The 18,624-nt window shown below is 52.7% G+C and overlaps 6 protein-coding genes across 6 annotated transcripts; 5 read left to right on the top strand and 1 right to left on the bottom strand.

Moving 5' to 3' along the window:
* Positions 1-942: 942 nt before the first annotated feature.
* On the top strand, positions 943-3,165 carry AtWU_06491 (uncharacterized protein; the record flags this gene model as incomplete). Its single annotated transcript, XM_035501600.1, has 3 exons — positions 943-978; positions 1,060-1,323; positions 1,387-3,165. 3 exons carry the CDS (start codon positions 943-945, stop codon positions 3,163-3,165), a joined length of 2,079 nt encoding a protein of 692 aa, XP_035357493.1.
* An 847-nt stretch (positions 3,166-4,012) lies between these two features.
* Positions 4,013-4,771, top strand: AtWU_06492 (sphingolipid long chain base-responsive protein; the record flags this gene model as incomplete). Its single annotated transcript, XM_035501601.1, has 1 exon — positions 4,013-4,771. The coding sequence occupies one exon, from the start codon at positions 4,013-4,015 to the stop codon at positions 4,769-4,771; it is 759 nt and encodes a 252-aa protein (XP_035357494.1).
* Positions 4,772-5,385: 614 nt separating this feature from the next.
* Positions 5,386-7,119, top strand: AtWU_06493 (sphingolipid long chain base-responsive protein; the record flags this gene model as incomplete). Its single annotated transcript, XM_035501602.1, has 2 exons — positions 5,386-5,946; positions 6,004-7,119. The coding sequence occupies 2 exons, from the start codon at positions 5,386-5,388 to the stop codon at positions 7,117-7,119; spliced, it is 1,677 nt and encodes a 558-aa protein (XP_035357495.1).
* A 406-nt stretch (positions 7,120-7,525) lies between these two features.
* pre2 (proteasome core particle subunit beta 5) lies at positions 7,526-8,810 on the top strand (the record flags this gene model as incomplete). Its single annotated transcript, XM_035501603.1, has 6 exons — positions 7,526-7,657; positions 7,809-7,916; positions 7,971-8,126; positions 8,207-8,255; positions 8,305-8,414; positions 8,475-8,810. The coding sequence occupies 6 exons, from the start codon at positions 7,526-7,528 to the stop codon at positions 8,808-8,810; spliced, it is 891 nt and encodes a 296-aa protein (XP_035357496.1).
* Positions 8,811-9,246: 436 nt separating this feature from the next.
* Positions 9,247-13,099, bottom strand: AtWU_06495 (DNA-directed RNA polymerase I core subunit RPA135; the record flags this gene model as incomplete). The annotated part of the gene is made up of 3 exons (XM_035501604.1): positions 9,247-10,016; positions 10,082-12,521; positions 12,599-13,099. The coding sequence occupies 3 exons, from the start codon at positions 13,097-13,099 to the stop codon at positions 9,247-9,249; spliced, it is 3,711 nt and encodes a 1,236-aa protein (XP_035357497.1).
* Positions 13,100-14,841: 1,742 nt separating this feature from the next.
* AtWU_06496 (ADP-ribosylation factor-like protein) lies at positions 14,842-15,791 on the top strand (the record flags this gene model as incomplete). Its single annotated transcript, XM_035501605.1, has 6 exons — positions 14,842-14,891; positions 15,021-15,093; positions 15,168-15,187; positions 15,258-15,320; positions 15,383-15,454; positions 15,518-15,791. 6 exons carry the CDS (start codon positions 14,842-14,844, stop codon positions 15,789-15,791), a joined length of 552 nt encoding a protein of 183 aa, XP_035357498.1.
* Between the last annotated feature and the right edge of the window lie 2,833 nt (positions 15,792-18,624).

Below are 18,624 nucleotides of genomic sequence, written 5' to 3' on the forward strand. Positions count from 1 at the left end.
AAGCAGGGGTGGGAGTGGAGCGGGAGAGAACTACTGGATAGATCGGACGAGACAATTGCCTTTCCAGGGATAATGCCATCGCTTGCTCAAAGCCGAACGGCACTATAGGAGGGCTACACTCCAAGTGCATGAAAAAGCCGAAGGGGAGACGCATGGGCTCGGGTCAATGACACACTCTGAAGGACCCAATCATGACGAGTGCGGAGAGAAATCATCACTGCGCGGTGGGTGGCGGGTCAAAGCTTGGGTCCAATCCAACCGAGTTTTGCGAAAAGGCTTGGTTGGGAAGGTCGCAAAGGCATTGGGCGACGAAGAAGAAGGAGCGGCTGGATGTTTCAATATGAGTCGTTGGATGACCCTTGCCGACTATACTGCATGGTTCCCTCGCATGGACATCACGGCAGTTTGTGTGCGAAACACTGCAAGAATGCTGGATCGGTTAGAAAGATGAAGCAGGACATCAGGTTCCCTTGACGATGGGTCAACTCATTGACTCACTCCACGTAGGATGATCTAGTTAGTTAACTAGTCTGGGGGGGCGGCTAAAACCATAAGACCCCAACATTGCGGGGATGGAGACTCGGATGCACGAATTGCACGCTTGGGGAAAGGATTAATGTGGGCTTTTCCGACGATCTCTGGCCAGCCGGGATCTCGTCTCAATCGGGAGCTATGGCAGCCTGGTGCTTCAGGCAGGTAATCTGCATGATGGGTCTCTCCCGTTACCCGCAGGGGCCATGTCGGGAATCGGCCAGGAACCTCAAATTTCCGCGTCGCGTTGGCCTTCGCTGCTCTCCGTCCACCAGTCTGCGCTCGATTGTCGCTTGTCGGCCATCTTCATCACCGGATGCGCTTCGAAGTTCCCATCCGCTAAACATCCCGCGTGCTAGGCGACCACCTTGATACCCATCTTCCCTAGTCCTTTCACGGTCTCTAATCACCATGGACGACCCAGCGAGCCGTGTTCCCGCGCAGTTGGTAGGTCATCCAGCTGAGACGTGCTGCTGCATAGTTAGAATGTCCGATTGCTAACCAGCGGCGCTTTCACACGCTCATTAGCTGCCGCACATGCATCTGGTGTCGCGGCACCGTTATCCCCTTATGCATATGATGCCCACCGACACCGTCGTCGAATACCTCCTCTCCGCGCCCAAGATCGTCCGGGAGGCGCAACCGATGCATTGGACGTTCCTTGATGGCCCGCAGGACGGTTCTGTCATGCTCACCTGGCAGCCATTGAACCAGCTGGGAACCAACTTTGCTAGCGACGGTTATGTCTGGGCCGACGTCGAACAAGCGTTCACCTTCGAAGCTCGCGGCTACGTATGCGCATCCTGACCCTCTCTCCTACGTTGACGCGCTGATGGCTGACACGGAATACTCCAGCTGGTGGAGATGTGGCTGCATCGCAGTGGTTATCACCCACCAAACGAGACCCTGGCTATCCACTGCCGCAGACGTTACCGACTTCTGCCGTCGAAGGTCCCTAACCCGAACGTTCCTCCGCCGGACCCTTCCTTGTGGATTGTTCACTACTCGAGAGGTCCTCCCACCGACCACATCCCCGCGAACCGAATCCCCGTCATGCCTCCAGTCCAGAACATGCTGGCTCAACGGCGGTTCCTCCAGAGCCAAGGCCAACTCGCGCGCAAGGACTTCATGCTACACGATCGCAACAACTGGCCAGCCATCAACTTCCCTCCGCAGATGGCTCCGCAAGGCTTCCCTCAGGTGCCTGGCGCATACCCGAGTGCCATGGTAGGACGCCAGCAGTTCTACCCCCCGCCAGGCCCGGGTGTGCCGCCTCCGGCCGCTGCCACACCCGCCAAGGCCGCGCGCGGGCATCGCGCTTCGTCTGCTGCAGTCAACGCTGCCACAGCCGACTTTGCCCTTGAAGATGAAGACGTTTCGACTGGGGATGCTATGGATTTGCTTACTCCGCGCGAGATCAGCAAGATGAGATACCAGCAACACCACGAGTGGATGGAGGAGATCTTCGCCTCGCCCTACGCTATCAACCAGATCACCCCGGTCTCATTGGGCCTGGGCCGGAAAGGAGAGCTGGAGTCGTTGACGGCGGGATTCTTCGACGCACCCGTTGGACCTGCCAATGGAGAGACGAAGGATGCCAACGCGTCAAGTCAAGCCGCAGAGAAGATGGAGCCTGCTAAGGCAGAGGAATTCGCTGACCGTGTCGCTAAGAAGGTCGCTGACATGACAGCTGAGATTGAAAAGCTGAAGAAGCGCCATGCGCGTCGTATGGAGAAGTTTAACCGCACGTCGCTACTGAAGGACGCAGAACTCCGGCTCCGGGAAGCCGCAACAGACCCTGCAGAGACTGGCACAGAGACATGGAGATTGGAAGGTCGTGTTGTGATGCCTTCGGAAGAAGATGACTCACAGGCTCCTCAAGTAGAGAATCCGGCCAAGTACAAGGTTGACGACATCGTACGGGAGGTGGAGAAATCGTGGCAACGGCAGATCGTACCGGAGCCCAAGATCTCCTGCGTGCAGAAAGGTGGTCTGCTGGAAAAGATCGAGCCTGAGCAAAAACCCGAACCCCAAACGGAAGGTGACATTGATATGGAGAACGCCGACAGCCACTTCCTTGACCAACTGGGCTCTCCATCTGCCGCTGGGGCCGTTCCTGCTGCATCCACCACCCAGGAGCCAGCAGCACCAGCAGCCGCGCCCGCCGTTCCTCCCACAACCAGTGTACCTTCTGGAGGCGTACCCGTGCCACCGCAGCCACAGCCCACCGCCGACGCTACGCAGCAGGGTACGTCTCTCGATATCGACATGGATATGGGCGACGGACAGGCGACGAGCACGGCGGCTGGGGAAACAGGCGACTGGGTGATGGTCAACGACGAGAAGAAGGATCAGCCTGCCGGCGGTGATAGCTCCCTACCGGGCATCAGCACCCCGGGTAGTGGCATCCAAGGCCTGACACCTGGAAACGGAGGGAGTGCCGGAGATTCTGCGCTGGACGGGGCCAACTTCGATTTCACGAATATGGATAGCGCAGGTGATGCGCTTGCAGCATACACCGAGCAGAACGAAGGGTTGGACCTCCCGGACCTGGAGAACTCGGCGTTCGGCGATGCATTCCACGCATCGGATAATGAGAACACCCATCACCACGATGCGGACGATATGGCTTAGGATTGCTGATCGCTGGGTTTCGGAATTCCTTGGGGTGGGGACACGGTGTTTGCGGTGCTCTTGTAACCAATAATTGGCGCTGGGTTTGCTTTGCTTGAGCCCTTTCCGTGTAGAGGAGGGGTTGTGAATGAGATTGCTCCATTAGCTGTTAAGCAGCATTTTTAATCCTTGGATACTAGAGTAGGTGGAGGTGTCCGATCTCGGAGGTATGAGGAGTAGCCATCTGCACGTCCAAGCTGATTCTGCGCCTTGACTAGGTCGTAGCTCAGAACAAGGCTTGTACCGACTATGTAAAGCCGATGGAGAAGTCACCAGACCAACTTAGCAACATCATGTACATTGTCCTAACCCATACTTATCCCACTTCCACTTCCACTCCCTCCACCTTCATCCCCATCTTTATCTCTGTCTCCGTAACCATTCCAAAAACCTCGCTGCACCCATGACAATAGTTCATGTAGAAACTAGCACTATCGCAGATAAGATGCGCCCACCCGATACCCAATAACCCTCATATCATCCGCCTAAGTGACGCTATCACCGGGCCCGACCATCCGCATGACAGGTTACGCCGGTCAAGTGATTCCCGCATGGCTATCAAATGTACAATGTATATAGAAAACATGGGTATCTCCCTCCGAGTCTTTCTCTTTTGCTCTCTTTTTGGAATGACTTTACTCTCTGTTACATACAACAATGATACCTACTGGTCAAAATATACAGTTCCTCGAAAACTAGGCCTATCGATATCCTACCAGCTATACTATACATACTATACACTCAACCGACACTTCTCCACCCAAATCCCACACTATAAACCCAAAGAACCAGAAGACGAAAGAGAAGAATGTGCCTCCCACCCCTCTCCGACTCCCTCTCCCTCCCCAAACTCCTCAATCTAAACCTCGACTCTTCCTCGCGATCCTCCTCTCCCTCACCACCACCACGATTCCACGATCGTCATCACCACCACCATAGTAGCCACCATCACCACTTCCGCAGACGACGAAGATCCAACAGCTCATGCAGCACCTGCAGCGACACCACCAGCTCCAGTTCCACTACGACCTCCATCTCCATCCGCCCCCCACCGCGAAGCTACCACCCCCCACAACCGTCTCGCAAGCCTCCGCCTCCACCTGCTCTTCGAGAGCGGGAGCGAGATACTTACCGAACGAGTCGGAGTAAGGTTCGAGATGTCGAGGAGACGTTCATCCCGCTTCCGCCGGCGAGGCCTGTCAGGATTGCGAGGCCGTGGCCGCGGCCGAGATTACCGCCCCCGCCTCCGCCGGTGGTGATTGATGTCAGAGAGAGGGAGAGGGAGAGGGAGTATTGTCGGTTGCCGGATGTGGAGGCGGAGGAGGTGGAGTGTGTGGGGGTTTTTGAGCCTGAGCCTGAGCCTGAGGACCGGGAGAGGGCGGAGGAGTGGGTGGTTATGAGGGAGAGAGGGGGATGGAGGAGGCCTAGTGGTGGTGGTGCTACAATTATTAGGGAACGGGGGAGGTGGAAGGAGGTAGTTGAGGATGAGGAAGTGGATGAAGAGGTGGATAGGGTGGAGGAGGATAGGAGGAGGAAGGTGAGGGTTGAGTATATTCGGGCTCGATAGTAGATCTAGGATGGGGTTGGCATGGTGGTGTTCATGGTATTTTGATTCAAGTATATAGATTCGTTTTGCATATGCGGTTCATTTACTCAGATATCATGACTCTTGCTTGGCTTCCTCTTGGGGCAGTCCCGTCGCTCTATGCACTATGAGATACTCGTTATACTTCACGTCTACTGTATAGAGTTCAACGAGCAACTAACTTCCCCCTTCCCATGGAACCATCGCGATGCGTCATGGCTGGGCTGTACTGCAACCGGCCGATGACCTCAATGCCCATCCGTGTCCTCCGCATGACGTCACGGTCTTTGTCCAGAGGGCCTTTTTTTGTTCAGATGCAAGAAATAATTAAACCATTGATCAATGCCATTTATCCCTCGTGCCCCACAGAATTGATCTATCAATGAACCGATCGTGGGTTGATTGGTATAACTACTGCAACTAATTGTCGATCACCGGATAGGATCTGCCATCCGTCCGTTCCAGAAGAAGTATCATTCGAGGAAGGTGCAATCCTTTCTCTATTATTGTTAGCTCGTCGTACCTGTTTTAAACTACATTGTGTTACATTGAATTGTGAGAGTTGGCACCGTGGATATCCTAGTTAGTTCGCAATCATGTATATCGCTCCCGTCTCTACAGGCACATTATATTGTGATACTGACGAGCTTAGGAATCGCAACCTCTCCCACAGAAGGAGAAGCTCATTGACTGCTCGTCCTCGGTTCCGCTTCTCTACGCTGCGCGGCTTTCAGCAGCCCGAGCTAAGCAAGAAGCTGAACCAGGTCATTAAGAACGAGAATGCTGCGATTGGTGCTCATGAGAAGGCTAGTCGCGAGCGCGTGTCTATTGCATCCCAGCTGTCCGAATGGGGTGAATGGACTGAAGACGATGCTGTCGCCGATATCACCGACAAGTTTGCTGTTCTGATGGCCGAGATTGGCGAACAGGAGGATACATTCGCTCAGTATCTCGAGGAATACCGCATCGTGCTGAAGCAGATCCGTGACACGGAGAACTCGGTCCAGCCGTCCCGCGACCATCGGGCTAAGATCGCAGATGAAATCCAGAGACTCAAGTGGAAGGAGCCACATAGCCATAAGATCGATACCTTGGAACAGGAGCTAGTCAGAGCGGAGGCTCAAAGTCTCGTTGCTGAGGCGCAGTTGACTAATGTGGTAAGTATTGAGATCAATGCAGCATGCAAGATTGCGGAAGCTAAAGTTCGAGTTTAGACCAGGTCGAAGCTTAAGGAGGCATTGGACATCCACACTGCTGCGGTCATTGAACGAAACGAGAAACAGATCTTGCTTGCTCGCCATGCGCGTCGCGTTTTGGAACAACTGGACGACACCCCTGTCGTTCCTGGTGACTCCCCACGCGAGTACGATCGCACATCTTCTACGAGACAAATCCTCGAGGAGGCCGAGAATGATCTCCGTTCTTGGGAGAGTACCACCGTGCCTATCCAGAGTGCGGCAGGGGAGCTCCCGGACAGTACCCTTTTGCCAACTGCCGCCCGTAGAGCTACCAATGGTCGCGCATCCTATGCGGCTGACACAGCGGTCTCGGACTCTGTGCGGGACGTCAATGGTTCTGCGGAAGCTTCTTACGTCAATGGCGCTGGTCATGAGAGATATACAAATGGCACTGGTGTAGAGCAATATGCCAATGGCACTGGCCAGGAGCGATACGTTAATGGCTCTGGCCAAGAACGATATGTCAACGGCACCGGCCAGGAACGCTATGCCAATGGCGCTGGCCAGGAAAGATATGTCAATGGGAACGCTGCGGAGCGACAAGCCAATGGAACTGGCCGGGAGCAGTATACTAACGGTACCACAGGGGCCTATGCCAATGGAGGCAGTGCGCGATATGTCGAAGGAGTCGCGCCGGAGGAGTATGTGGATCGAAGTGCCACAGAAGAATATGCTGGCCGTTCTCAGGAGCAGAGCGCCACCGGTGTCACTGAAGAGCAATATAGCAGCCGTGCTCAAGAGCCGGTCGCCGCCAGTGCTGGCGAGGAGCGATACCCTGGTCGTCCTCTAGGACAGGTCTTTACCAGCGCTGCCGATGAGCGGTATGCCACCGGTGGCACAGAAGGGCCATCAGTCTCCGCTGTTGAGGAGCAGATCACTCCTACTGCTGCACAGGACATATACTCCAGCCAGACAGGCCGAGATCAGGTGGCAGATGGATCTGTCCGGGAGGAAACTCTGAAAACAGAGGAGGAAGAGGAAGTGCGACGAGCACCAGATCCACGCCTCTCATACACCTCACGAGGCTCCGAAGCTCCGCAAATAATCAGCCCGGTCCCGGTGCAGGCTCATCCTGTGGCAGTCCCCATCTGAGCTGAGGACTTGGGGTAGTGTATTGGTTTCTAGCTGTGCTCGTTATCTGTAATTGTAGTTCTAGTACGTACAGTATCTGGCTTATATGTATAGCCGCTCTAAAACTGCGAGCCCTGACACAATACCGTCAGCAGGGTGGCTGTTATTGTAACTAGTTGAGCAAATATAAAGTTAAATGCAAAGGAACTACATAGTAACTAGACAATTGGTGGAGGGTCATCACGTGATCCAGGCGGCCAGCGTGACGCGGACGCCGGCTTGGGAGCTCCAAAGCATCATCTCAGAGCTCCGAGCTGCACCCGCCATCGCCATCTCCCTCTTCCATCTTCTCCCTCGCACCCAACATCATCCTCCAGAATATATCTCCTCGTTGCTTCCTTGAATTTACCAACACACATTGCACAACATGGATAAATTGGTCGCTCAATACTCCCGCCCGCCGCATCAGAATGAGTTCTACTCAGAGCAAGAGCAGCGGGACCTCACAGAGAGCCTTCCTCCGCTCTCTCTGAAGTTCAACCTGCCTCCTGTTGATAACGTGAGATATACTCCTTGCGGTGTTGCTTGTCTGGGGGTCAGGCTGTGGAAAAGTTACAGCTGCCTAAGATTGGGCTGGACACCGGACCGACACTCCTACATGCTTCTTACCAATCGCGGAACCAGTGGCTGACATCTTTCTGTATCTCCAGTCTAGAGCCTTCCTTCGTGCCATGACCGATGACCACTCGAATCCCAGCTGCCCCATCAAACTTGCCCACGGAACGACGACACTGGCGTTCCGATTCCAGGGCGGAATTGTATGCCGTCATCACTGCCTCCGCCACGTCTCGCACTGACCATTATTCTCCTAGATCGTCGCTACGGATTCGAGAGCTACTGCTGGAAACTGGATTGCGAGTCAGACAGTCAAGAAGGTTATTCCCGTTTCGCGGTTGAGCCGCGGGGAGGACAAGCCGTCAAATGAGCCCACTCCCGGCCTTTTGGGCACCATGGCCGGAGGTGCTGCGGTATGTGCTATCCGTGTGGAGCAATGCGCGCTCTGTGCTAGAATCATGATCTAGGATGAACAGCTGACGACCGGTTATAGGACTGCCAATACTGGTTGAGATATCTGAGCCAGCAATGCACACTTCACGGCAAGTTCAATCATCCACTGTTTCCAAGACATCATTAACATTAAGACAGAAATCCGTCACAAGCGCCGTATCACTGTCGCCGCTGCGTCGAAGATTCTCGCCAACTTGACATATGCCTACAAGGGAATGGGTCTGAGCATGGGAACGATGTTAGCAGGAGTACGAGAACCCTTCCTATAACCATTATGCATCGATGCCCAATCTAACTCACGACAATAGATGACGCCCCAAGAAGGACCCGCTCTCTACTACATCGACTCCGACGGCACCCGACTCCCCGGGAACCTGTTCTGTGTCGGATCCGGTCAGACCTTCGCATATGGTGTGCTTGACGCCAACTACCACTATGACTTGACTGAGGAGGAGGCCCTCGAGCTCGGCCGCAGAAGTATCCTTGCTGCCATGCACCGTGACGCGTACTCTGGTGGTTTCATCAACCTGTACCATGTCAAGGAAGAGGGATGGGTGCACCACGGCTTCAACGACATGAACCCGATATTCTGGAAGACGAAGCTGGAGAAGGGCGAGTTCTCGAATGTCACGTCGGAGTTGTAAGCGCGGGAAGTGCTGATGGGTTCTGTATGGTGGATATGATACTCTTATTTTAGGCCTAAGATATTTATTATGTGATGCTCCTTGATACAGTAATTATAAGAGTAGTCGTCTTGTAATCATGCCAGAAGTACTGAGAGGTTGGTACTGCCGAAGACAATGCGAATCATGCAACCACACAGCCCCTACAATCTATAGTAACAGAAACGAACCATAAGAACTAGATGAAATGATCATAGTTATAAGAAATAAGAAAAATAAATACATAATGCATACATAACATACATACATCCCCAAGAAGCCAAACAACAAGCAACTTTATAGCAAAAGAAAGCAGTGCTGAAAATGCGCCCCCAATCTAACAACGAACAAAAAGAAGGTTTGCTTTTTATATCATCATCCCCCCACACAGATAAAAATAATAATAAATATATGCACCCTAATTATCCACCCAGAACTTCATACGAATACCCATAGCCGCCAACTCAACATCCAAGTACCTCAAGACACCGGGCACCGCCACAACAGTAACATTATCACCACCAACATAGCGACGACCATCACCATCCTCCCAGACATCCGCGCGGGAATCCTCAAAGACAGCCTCCCTAGCACAACGGCGACAACGAACAATACTCGGCGCTCCGCTAATAGCGTTCGCACCGGAATGCTGGTTCGAAGCGGCCTTCGCAGCGGCAATACGAGCCTTGCTTGATCCAGCAGAGGACACAGCCACCTGGGTGGAGAGGAAGGAGCCGCAGTCGCGACAGATCCAGGAGCGGGTAGCATCGGAGCAGTTCATGAGACGGTCCTGGAGGATGTGGGCGGCGCCGTGGGCGATGAGGGAATCGCGCTCCATTTCTCCGACTCGGATACCACCTCCCTTGGCACGACCCTTGACGGGTTGGCCGGTCAGTTGGTTGACGGGACCGGTAGTACGCACTTGGAACTTGTCGTTCACCATGTGACGGAGACGTTGGTAGTGGACGACACCGATGAAGATGTCCGCTGCGAATTCCTTGCCTGTGATGCCGCTGTATAGGGGCTCGTTACCGAAGTAGTTGTAGCCGGCTTTGCGGAGCTGGTGGCCGAAGTAGTCGGCCGCGGTGTTTTCTTCGGAGAATTGGAAGGGCGTGGAGTCCTGGGGATGGCCGTGCAGGGCACCGGCTTTGCCGGCCATGGATTCGATCATTTGGGCGATGGTCATTCCTGGTGACGGTTAGTGGGGATGAGTTTGGGGAGGCTTGGATAGGGGAGGAGGGAGGCTGGCTTACGAGAGGGGAAAGCGTGAGGGTTGATGATCAGATCGGGCTGGATACCACTCTCGGAGAAAGGCATGTCCACGGCGGGCCAGAGCTGAGAGCAAACACCCTTTTGACCGTGACGAGACGAGAATTTGTCACCGATGATGGGCTTACGGGGAATGCGGTACTTGACGCTGAGAGCCTGGCCGGGCTCGACTCCGGATTCCGCTCCCAGGATGCGCACGCTGTCGATGTATCCTTCTTCGGCGTCCTTGTACTTGACGAAGTGGGTAATTCCGTCAACGTTGACGTAGGAGTCGGAGGCGGCATCATAGCGCACGGTGTGCCAGGCGGCGACGAGACTGCCCTCCTTCACGCGGGCACCGATGTGCGGGAGACCGTCTTCGTCCAAAGTAGCACGCCAGTCGGCGCGAATCTCGCCTCCAGGGGCGAAACCGAAGAGCTTGGTAACCTCGCGTCTGGACTTGCCGCGGCGAGAGTCCTTCTCGTCGAGGGAGTGGATCTTGGTCTTGTAGATCGTACCGTAACCGAAGCCACGCTCGTGGGAGGATTTGTTGATAATCATAGCGTCGTCCATGTCGTAACCGGTGTAGGAGATAATAGCAACAACGGCGTTGGTTCCGTTGGGGAAGTTGTCCAGACCATACGCGTTGTAGAGAGGGGGGCGAACAATGGGCGTTTGACCCGTCTGCAGACGGTAAAGCTTGTTGTCCGTACGATATTGGATGGCGGTACCGGGTGTACCCATCGTTTGCTTGCTCATCTGGCACTGGTACATGTTACGAGGCGACTGGTTCTGGTCGGAGAAAGGTGTCATGTTGGCGACGATAGAGAGGATGTTGGTAGGGGTGAACTCGATGTGCGTCGACACGCCGGAGATGAGATCCTGAGGCAAGCATGCAATTTCCATGAAAGGCTGCTCGAAGGGACCAACGTAGTCCAGCTTGTCGAGTCCAAGGTGCTTGACGGGGCGGTACATTCTGGCGGCTTGCGAGAACATGTAGATACCAGGGTACTGACCACCGTTGGTGTTGGGAATGTAGCCAATTTCCAGCTCGCGCGGGATCTTGTCAGAGCCCATGACCTTCCAGCGTCGCAGGGTGTTCGCGATCGCAGAAGCCTGTTTCGGTGAGCAGTAACCGATGATTCTACCATCAAGCTGGACGGTGACGCTTTCGGTCACAGAGACAGACGAGTCGGAGCGCACACCAAGCTGAACCAGCGCCTTGGGGATGTGAGTGGTGTCCACGTCGCTAGTTGCAATCAAGCACTTGTGCGCAAGATGGTTAAGCAGACCACATGGCGAACCATCAGGAGTGTGTACAGGGCAGAAGAAACCCCAACTCTCGGGAAGCAGCTTACGGACGGTTGTCGTCTTCAGCTGGGCGAAGAAACTACCTCTGTGAATCATGCGGAAGTGACTGATGAAACGGTAGAAGTTGATCTTTTCCGCCATGACCGTGTAACCGGACGGTTGCTGCAAGTCGAGACCAGTAGGACTGACGAGGTTACCCGTAGACAGGAAGTACTCCAGTGCACCACCGATGTTCTCGTTCGAGCGCTTGACGACCTTGGCCAGGAAATCCCTTTCAAAGGCCGGATCGGTGAACGTGGCGCCGGCATTGCGGTTGGACCAATCCCTGAGAATTGGCTGGAAGGACCTCACCCATTCCTCGAGTCTTTCCTTCAAGATCATTCCGTAGAGGAATCCACCAAGCAGGATCTCCTGGTTGGAAACAGCATCCGGGTTGTCAGGAGCGCAGTCGCCAGCAACCAGAGCATAGAGCTTTCGGATCATGAACAGGAGCATCTTGAACTTGTCGTAGTCCTGGTTCTCGGTGACGTTCTGATTCCCAAGGTGAGGCAGAACGACCTTGCGGAGGAACTCGGTACCAGCATCCTCGTTGGACATGTCTGCAGGCACACCGAGGACGGGTCTGAACTTCTCTCCGAGGTAGGCCCGGCAAGCAGCGCGACTGTGTGTGTTGTATGCCTTGTAAACCCGCAGAAGCAGCTCGACACGGTCAGTCACGAAGGTGTTCTTGATTCCCTCGGAAGAAGCGCTGCCAACGATGCCCTCGAAGATTTCGCGGTCGTTCGTCTCCACCAAGGCCTTGAGGATCATCATCACCGGGACGAGATACTCGGCCTTGCGCCACGAGAAACGGAAAGTCAGGTTACCGTCGGTAAGGTAGTGAAGGACGTTGGTCTGCGACGTCTGATCGGGCCGCACCGAACGTATTTGAACACCATACTTGGTGTAAGTGTGTCCACGGCGAACGAAAGAACCACGAATAATCGCCATGGGGTAGTTGCGCTTTCCAACAACCAACATTCGAATGAGCTTCTCATTACCGTTGACAATGAAATAACCACCCAATTCCTCCGACTCTTCCTTGTGCTCAACAAGTTCATTAGGCGTGGCCTTTTCCAGATGGCAGCGGTTGGTCTGGGAAATCACGCAATGTTAGACAAGAAAACTCTTCTCTGCATACTCGATCCAACTGCTATTGTGATCGCACTCACCCTCAACATGATGGGAACCTGACCCAATTCTCTGACCGACTCCATCCAATCGCCATTGTTGACGCGCCATTCAAGTCTGGCGCGGAGCTTTCCACGGTACGTCGCATGGCGTTCTCTGCATTCCGAGGGGTAGATGTTGCGGTTGCGGGAAGTGAACTTGTTCGACGGAGGCAGGGCCGGCTTCTCGAGGAAAACCTCGCTGACGCGGACATGCAGCTTGTTCCGCTTGGGCGCCTTGCGCCCCTCTGCCAGCCGCGCCTTCTTTTGTTCGGGAGTCTCAGCTTCACCGTCGATGAAGGTCTTGGTGCCAATATCCTTCAAGGCCGCCTCCAGCGTCTTGGGGCCGTCGAAGAGCGCATTGAAAGAATCAACATGCGGCCGGATGGCAGCCGCCAAGGCCGGGTATGCGGTCTGGTCCTTGGGAGGGTTGCGGAAAAGCTTCTCCCGTCTCAGGACGTCGTAATTGACCGACCAGTTCGTGTCTGTCGCCGCGGGGGCCATGGTGAAGTATCTCAAGCCGTCGTGGCCGGGAGGTCGAATGAGGCGGGAAAAGTTCGATCGAACTTCCGTATCCGTAGTTTCCGAAGCACCGGGGTGAAGATAGGTGCTATTAAGCGGGCCCAATGCTCATTCCCTTGGTATAAGGGATCGCGAGAGCCACGAGGGAGGTAGAGGAGAGGAGATGCGACTCGCACAAAGAGCCGGAGTGCTGGTCTGGAGAGCAACGAACCTCGTCGTCGCTCGACGGGGAAATTTTTCGAGGTGGATCCGGCGGACAGATATCATCACGTGGAGATAGTGCAATATATGCCTGAGGCATATAATAGCAGACAGAGTCAATTACATAATCTATGCATACGTCACGGGACAGACGCACGGGACAGGGAAGAACCGCCTTAGGCAACAAGGCAAACCCGGAATGCGTCAGTCCCAGCTTAACTCAATTAATCACTCAGTAATGTAACTACTAACTAACTAACTGATTTATCGGAGAAAAATCTGTCTGTTCTCAAGTGTGGATACGTAGTTTCCAAACTTCCATTATTATCCTGGACTACTACTACCTTATTGACCGCGCGCATTAACTCTTCCGGGGAGGAAGATAATTAATATTTGGTGATAAGGCGGGTCGACAGGGAGGCCGACAATTGGAGATACTACGAACTAGTCCGGTAGTTACTAGTATCAATCCGCCGGCGACAGATTACCTGGGCTAAGCCGCGACTATTGGCTCCCACTTGAAAGCGCAGCTGTTAATAATATCATCATTGCTGCTCGGGGACTGTCTCCCCATTTCCCGGTTTGTCGATAATTAATGATTTCCAGTTCCTCGTGCGACTGAGAGCCACCGGTTCCCACTCCAGTGAGCAACTAACCGTGACTAATTGGTCCTTTTGATCCCTCTTTACAGATTCCCGGAATATACGAGTGATTGACACGGGACCTGGGCATTAAACTAACTACTCCGAGTAGCTAGTCTAATTAGTTAGTTAGTTAATTACTGGATGCTGAGTCCGGACACAGACAACCAAACCCAGCCAAAAAAATCACTGACAGGGACCGGGCAGGACTAGACTACTAGGCGCTCCCCTCCAGCGCGCGGCGGCGCAAAAGCGAACGGTCATGCGTGCCCATAGATCGGACCAGCTTTAGTTTCACCGCAAAGCGAAGAGACATCAGAAGAAGAAATATTCTTTTCTGGCTGCTGCCATCACTGGGGATTAGGGAACAACCAACCCGACCCTGGGGAAATTGCCGCCCTTCTTTTTTCGCGCCGCTTCGACCTCACCCTCTCACCTTCTTTTCCTGCTCAGCTGCTGCTCGGACGTGGGAAACTTGCTACGACCGCCGCATCTTTTTTCGAATCCACCCGCCCATTATTTCCCAGCACACCGGTTACTACCACCTACTATTTTCCACACTTCGCATCTTTCCATCCAACACTACAACCCACATCTAATCCTCTGCTTTTCCCTGCCCGGGAAAGAGAAGGCTCTGTTGCTCTCCCTTTTCAGCAATCCACTCCACCCCCACTTAACCTTACAAAATCCCTCTGCCCAGGAAGTGTCGATATATTTCTCCCACCCGTCGTCGATCGCCCACCAGCCGAGACAAGCAGTGCGCGCGCGCCCTTTCGACCTGCTTCCACCAAGTCAAGCCTTCCCCCTACTTAAACTATCCCGTCACCCTCGTTGCTCTGATCGCGCAAACGACACAAGGCGCAAACCCTTTCGATAATCAACATGGCGGGTATCTTTCGCACGATCTATGACTGGCTCCTGAGGATGTTCTGGTAAGTGGGCCGCCGTCCCAATAAGTAATCGCTTTTTCTCCGGGAATGGTCCCCTCTCTTCGGCCCGTCCCCGCAGATAAGGAATCATTCGATTTGCTAAGTGCCATTATGATATATTCGCACCCGCAGGGCGACGGAGATGGATGTGACCATGATTGGTCTTCAGAATGCAGGAAAGTCTTCGTTGTTACGTGTGCTTGCGGTATGCCTTTCCCCCACGGCGACTGAACGCATCTTCCCGTGTTATCGGTCCTCGGCGCTAATCCCGCAGTATAGGGCGGCGAGTTCACTGTAGAGTAAGTTTCCATCCTGTAGGGCCTGGCCTGACAGAGCGACACTGGATTATCTGGCTAAATCCCATTTCAGTTCTATTCCCACGATCGGGTTCAACACGAAACGAGTTCAGAAGGGACATGTGACTCTCAAATGGTATGGTGCCCCAGTATGGAGCTGCGAGATGCCTGTGCGCGATGTATCTAATGTCCATCCAGCTGGGATCTAGGTGGACAGCCACGGTTTCGACCGATGTGGGAGCGATACTGTCGTGGAGTGAATGCGATCGTGTAAGTGTTCAAGTTTGTCTGGACTATGTCTTGGTACCCTGGCAGCGCTAATCGCTCGACCAGGTACATTGTGGATGCAGCAGATCGGGCTGCCTTACCCGTAGCCAAAGAGGAGTTGCACGAGCTGATGAACAAAGAGACGCTTAATGGGATCCCACTGTTGGTTCTTGGGAACAAGTCCGACCTTCCAGAGAAGCTGTCGGTCGACGATCTGATCCACGAGATGGACCTGAAATCCATCACTCATCGCGAAGTGAGCTGCTATGGGATCAGCGCTAAAGAGGAGACGAACCTCGATGCTGTTCTGCATTGGCTAATCGCTCGAGCCAGTCGATGAACGACGTGTCGTCAGCGACTCCGCTTGATAAACGCTGGGGGATCAATCCCTCAGAGCCTCCTCTCCTTGATCCCATCCACGAGATGGATCTCTTGTAGACTGCAAAAACGATGCGGCTCGCAGCCCCGTTGTAATGATGTGAACGACGTGAACCAGACACACATTGAGCTTCAGCGTAACATTTGTCCGATCTTCAGCACCTCACCCCTGTCATGGAGTCACTTGGTTTGGTTTTCAAGCAATGATGTCAGTTTCAATGTACTTTTGTGTATTTTATGTTCCTCAGGCCGACCTTCATAGTGGAAAAGGAAACCTGAACCGCGTGGTTTGCGGACATTGAAGAAGAAGAGAAAAAGAACTGCATAGTTAGCAAGTAGCTCGACGATCGAGAATTGAAGCGCCAGCGAGAGAGAGGGAGAAAGAGTAAGAGCAAGAGTTGGGGAGAAATCAATCAATGCCCAATAAGCACATGACCATCAGTCAGTCCAATGTAGCTAGCTGCAAGCAGGTAGCTAACTCAGCACCAAAGTCCGGAAGGGATATCCAGACAGTAAAGAAAGTGAGAGGAAAGAAAGAGACAAAGGAACGCGGCAAACATGAATTATTTGAGGGCGCAAAGAAAAGAAAAATAAACCCCAAGCAGGATCATGGCCAACAGGGCCACACACAGACCAACTGATGCGTTGGCAATGCAGATGCGCAGACGGGAACTAATCAAGCCTCCCCAGCAAATCCCACCCCGCCAAACAACTTGTACTTCCAATCCCCCCTCCTCTTTCCCTCCCCGGAGCATCTGCGAAGGTTTATGGCTGGTGTGCTTGCTTTCTTTCTTTTCCTTCCGAAATGGGGGCTAGTTGTTGAGTTGTGTGGTTGATGACTGGTTATATGCCGGTTTAGTTTACAGAGTGGTATGGAGTACTCTGTTTGCTTACTTGTTCTCGGTGTATTTGTTGACTGCCAGGTGAGGGATTGATGGATGAGGTTGAGGAGGTTGAGGAGGATACGACTAGTTCCTAGGTACTTGCATTATGAAGTAAGTAGCTGCGCAGTTACGTATAGATCGGCTGTCTTTTGCTGGTATGTGTACAGTAGGTAGTACTTTGAGTTGAAGTAAGTGACTTGCAGCGAGGCGTGGCCAATGTATCTGTCTATCTGCACCGTACTATCTATCTATTCTCGGTGCTCTATAGCGTTTATTACCTCAGGGAGTATCTAGGCTATACACAAATCTGTAAGTAGTCCAGCCTGAGCAACTCAGTCCTTATTTGTAATTTGATTAGTAGTAACTATCATTCCTAATTAAGCTCAGGTGTATTTGTTTGATCTAAATGATACACGAATTAGCAAAGCAGCCTATATCTATCTACGGAATGCCTATCCGGTATAGACTGCATTGAGAGACTAGTTGTAGTAATCACCCCCGCCATAAACCTGAAACACGAGCTATCTAGTAGGTAGTAGGCCGAATTAGTGCCGAAGATTGAGTGGGCTGGCTTTGTCTGTCTCCGTTCATCCAGCCTCCATTCAGATCATAGCATACAAGATAAGCACTAATTAAGAGAGGTGCAGCAGGCTATTATAATAATAGCAGGCTACTTGTATAATGCATCTCGCTTAAGTATCGGTTTGAAAGTGACTATGTCTGTGACCGTGCTAGTGTGTCAGATATGACACTCTACTGTCGTCGAGTTGCCCATTCTAGACAACATACGGAGTACTTTAGGATAAATGCATTCGTATATGCTCGCAGCAACGGAGTAAGCAAGAAAGTAGGTATGACATGGCTTACTGTACCTCTTTTACGTGAGATGAGAGAGTATTGACAAAGAAATCTCAAATCAATGCCGGAAAAGGCAATCCGGATACGCGGCGGAGTTCTCCGAGAGACATGAGACTGGATAGGATTTCTTCCGGATACTACTTTTGTCTCTAGGCAAAACAATAATGCAATATGAGGATCGAGATCGAGGCCAGGTCATGGGTACAGCGATTATTACTTGGTTACTGATCTATTGCATGTTAACTGCAAAGTACAAGCGGTCAAGCGGATGATGATGATGATGATGATGACGATGATGCTGCTGCTGCTACTGCTGGTGGTGTTGTTCGTAAAACTCGTGGCTGTGACGTGAGTCTTTAGTGAGTGAGCATGGTTTGCATCGTGCCGAGGCACTGAATATCTGCCGACCGTTCAACAATGATACTAATAGGTGCTCTGGTAGCGGACCCAAGATTAAACAAGCACACCGTGATTATGTCTTGGTTGACTTGACTTTTCGGAAAAAGTGAGGAGAAAAGACACAACAAGACGTGGTTAAGAGTGGCCCCAACTCAAAAAAAGATGGATGAGTGGATGAAAGAGGCACGCGATGGGAGGAGGAGGTTGAATAATTGGCAAGTTGAGAACAGGCACCCGAATTTTGGAGAGACAGCAGTGGGCGGATAGGATAATCGACTAGTCTAGTGCCGGTCGTTGCAGTCACAGGCTCCACCGAATGCGATCCGAGGTCTTAGATATCCTCGCGCTTTTTGACACTCTTAGTTTAGTGGCTGGTTAAAGTCGTGTCAATCAATATGGATTATGGAGAAAAGAGGTCTCGTCAGGCAGGAACGGTGGATGAACGCGGTATGTAGATCTAACTGATTCATGAACCATTCATTTACATATCATTAATCACCGTCGGAATTCGGGAACAAACAAACTAAGTTAGGTATTTTTTATTATTATTAAACTTTTATTCCCCCCTCTCTTCTATTACTATGTACAAAGTCTGGTTCACTGCTACCATTTGATGTGTCGAGTGGCTACTTGGAAATGGACTACGTACGACAC

The sequence above is a fragment of the Aspergillus tubingensis genome, assembly GCF_013340325.1.
Source record: "Aspergillus tubingensis WU-2223L DNA, scaffold_8, whole genome shotgun sequence".
NCBI classification, from domain to species: domain Eukaryota; kingdom Fungi; phylum Ascomycota; class Eurotiomycetes; order Eurotiales; family Aspergillaceae; genus Aspergillus; species Aspergillus tubingensis.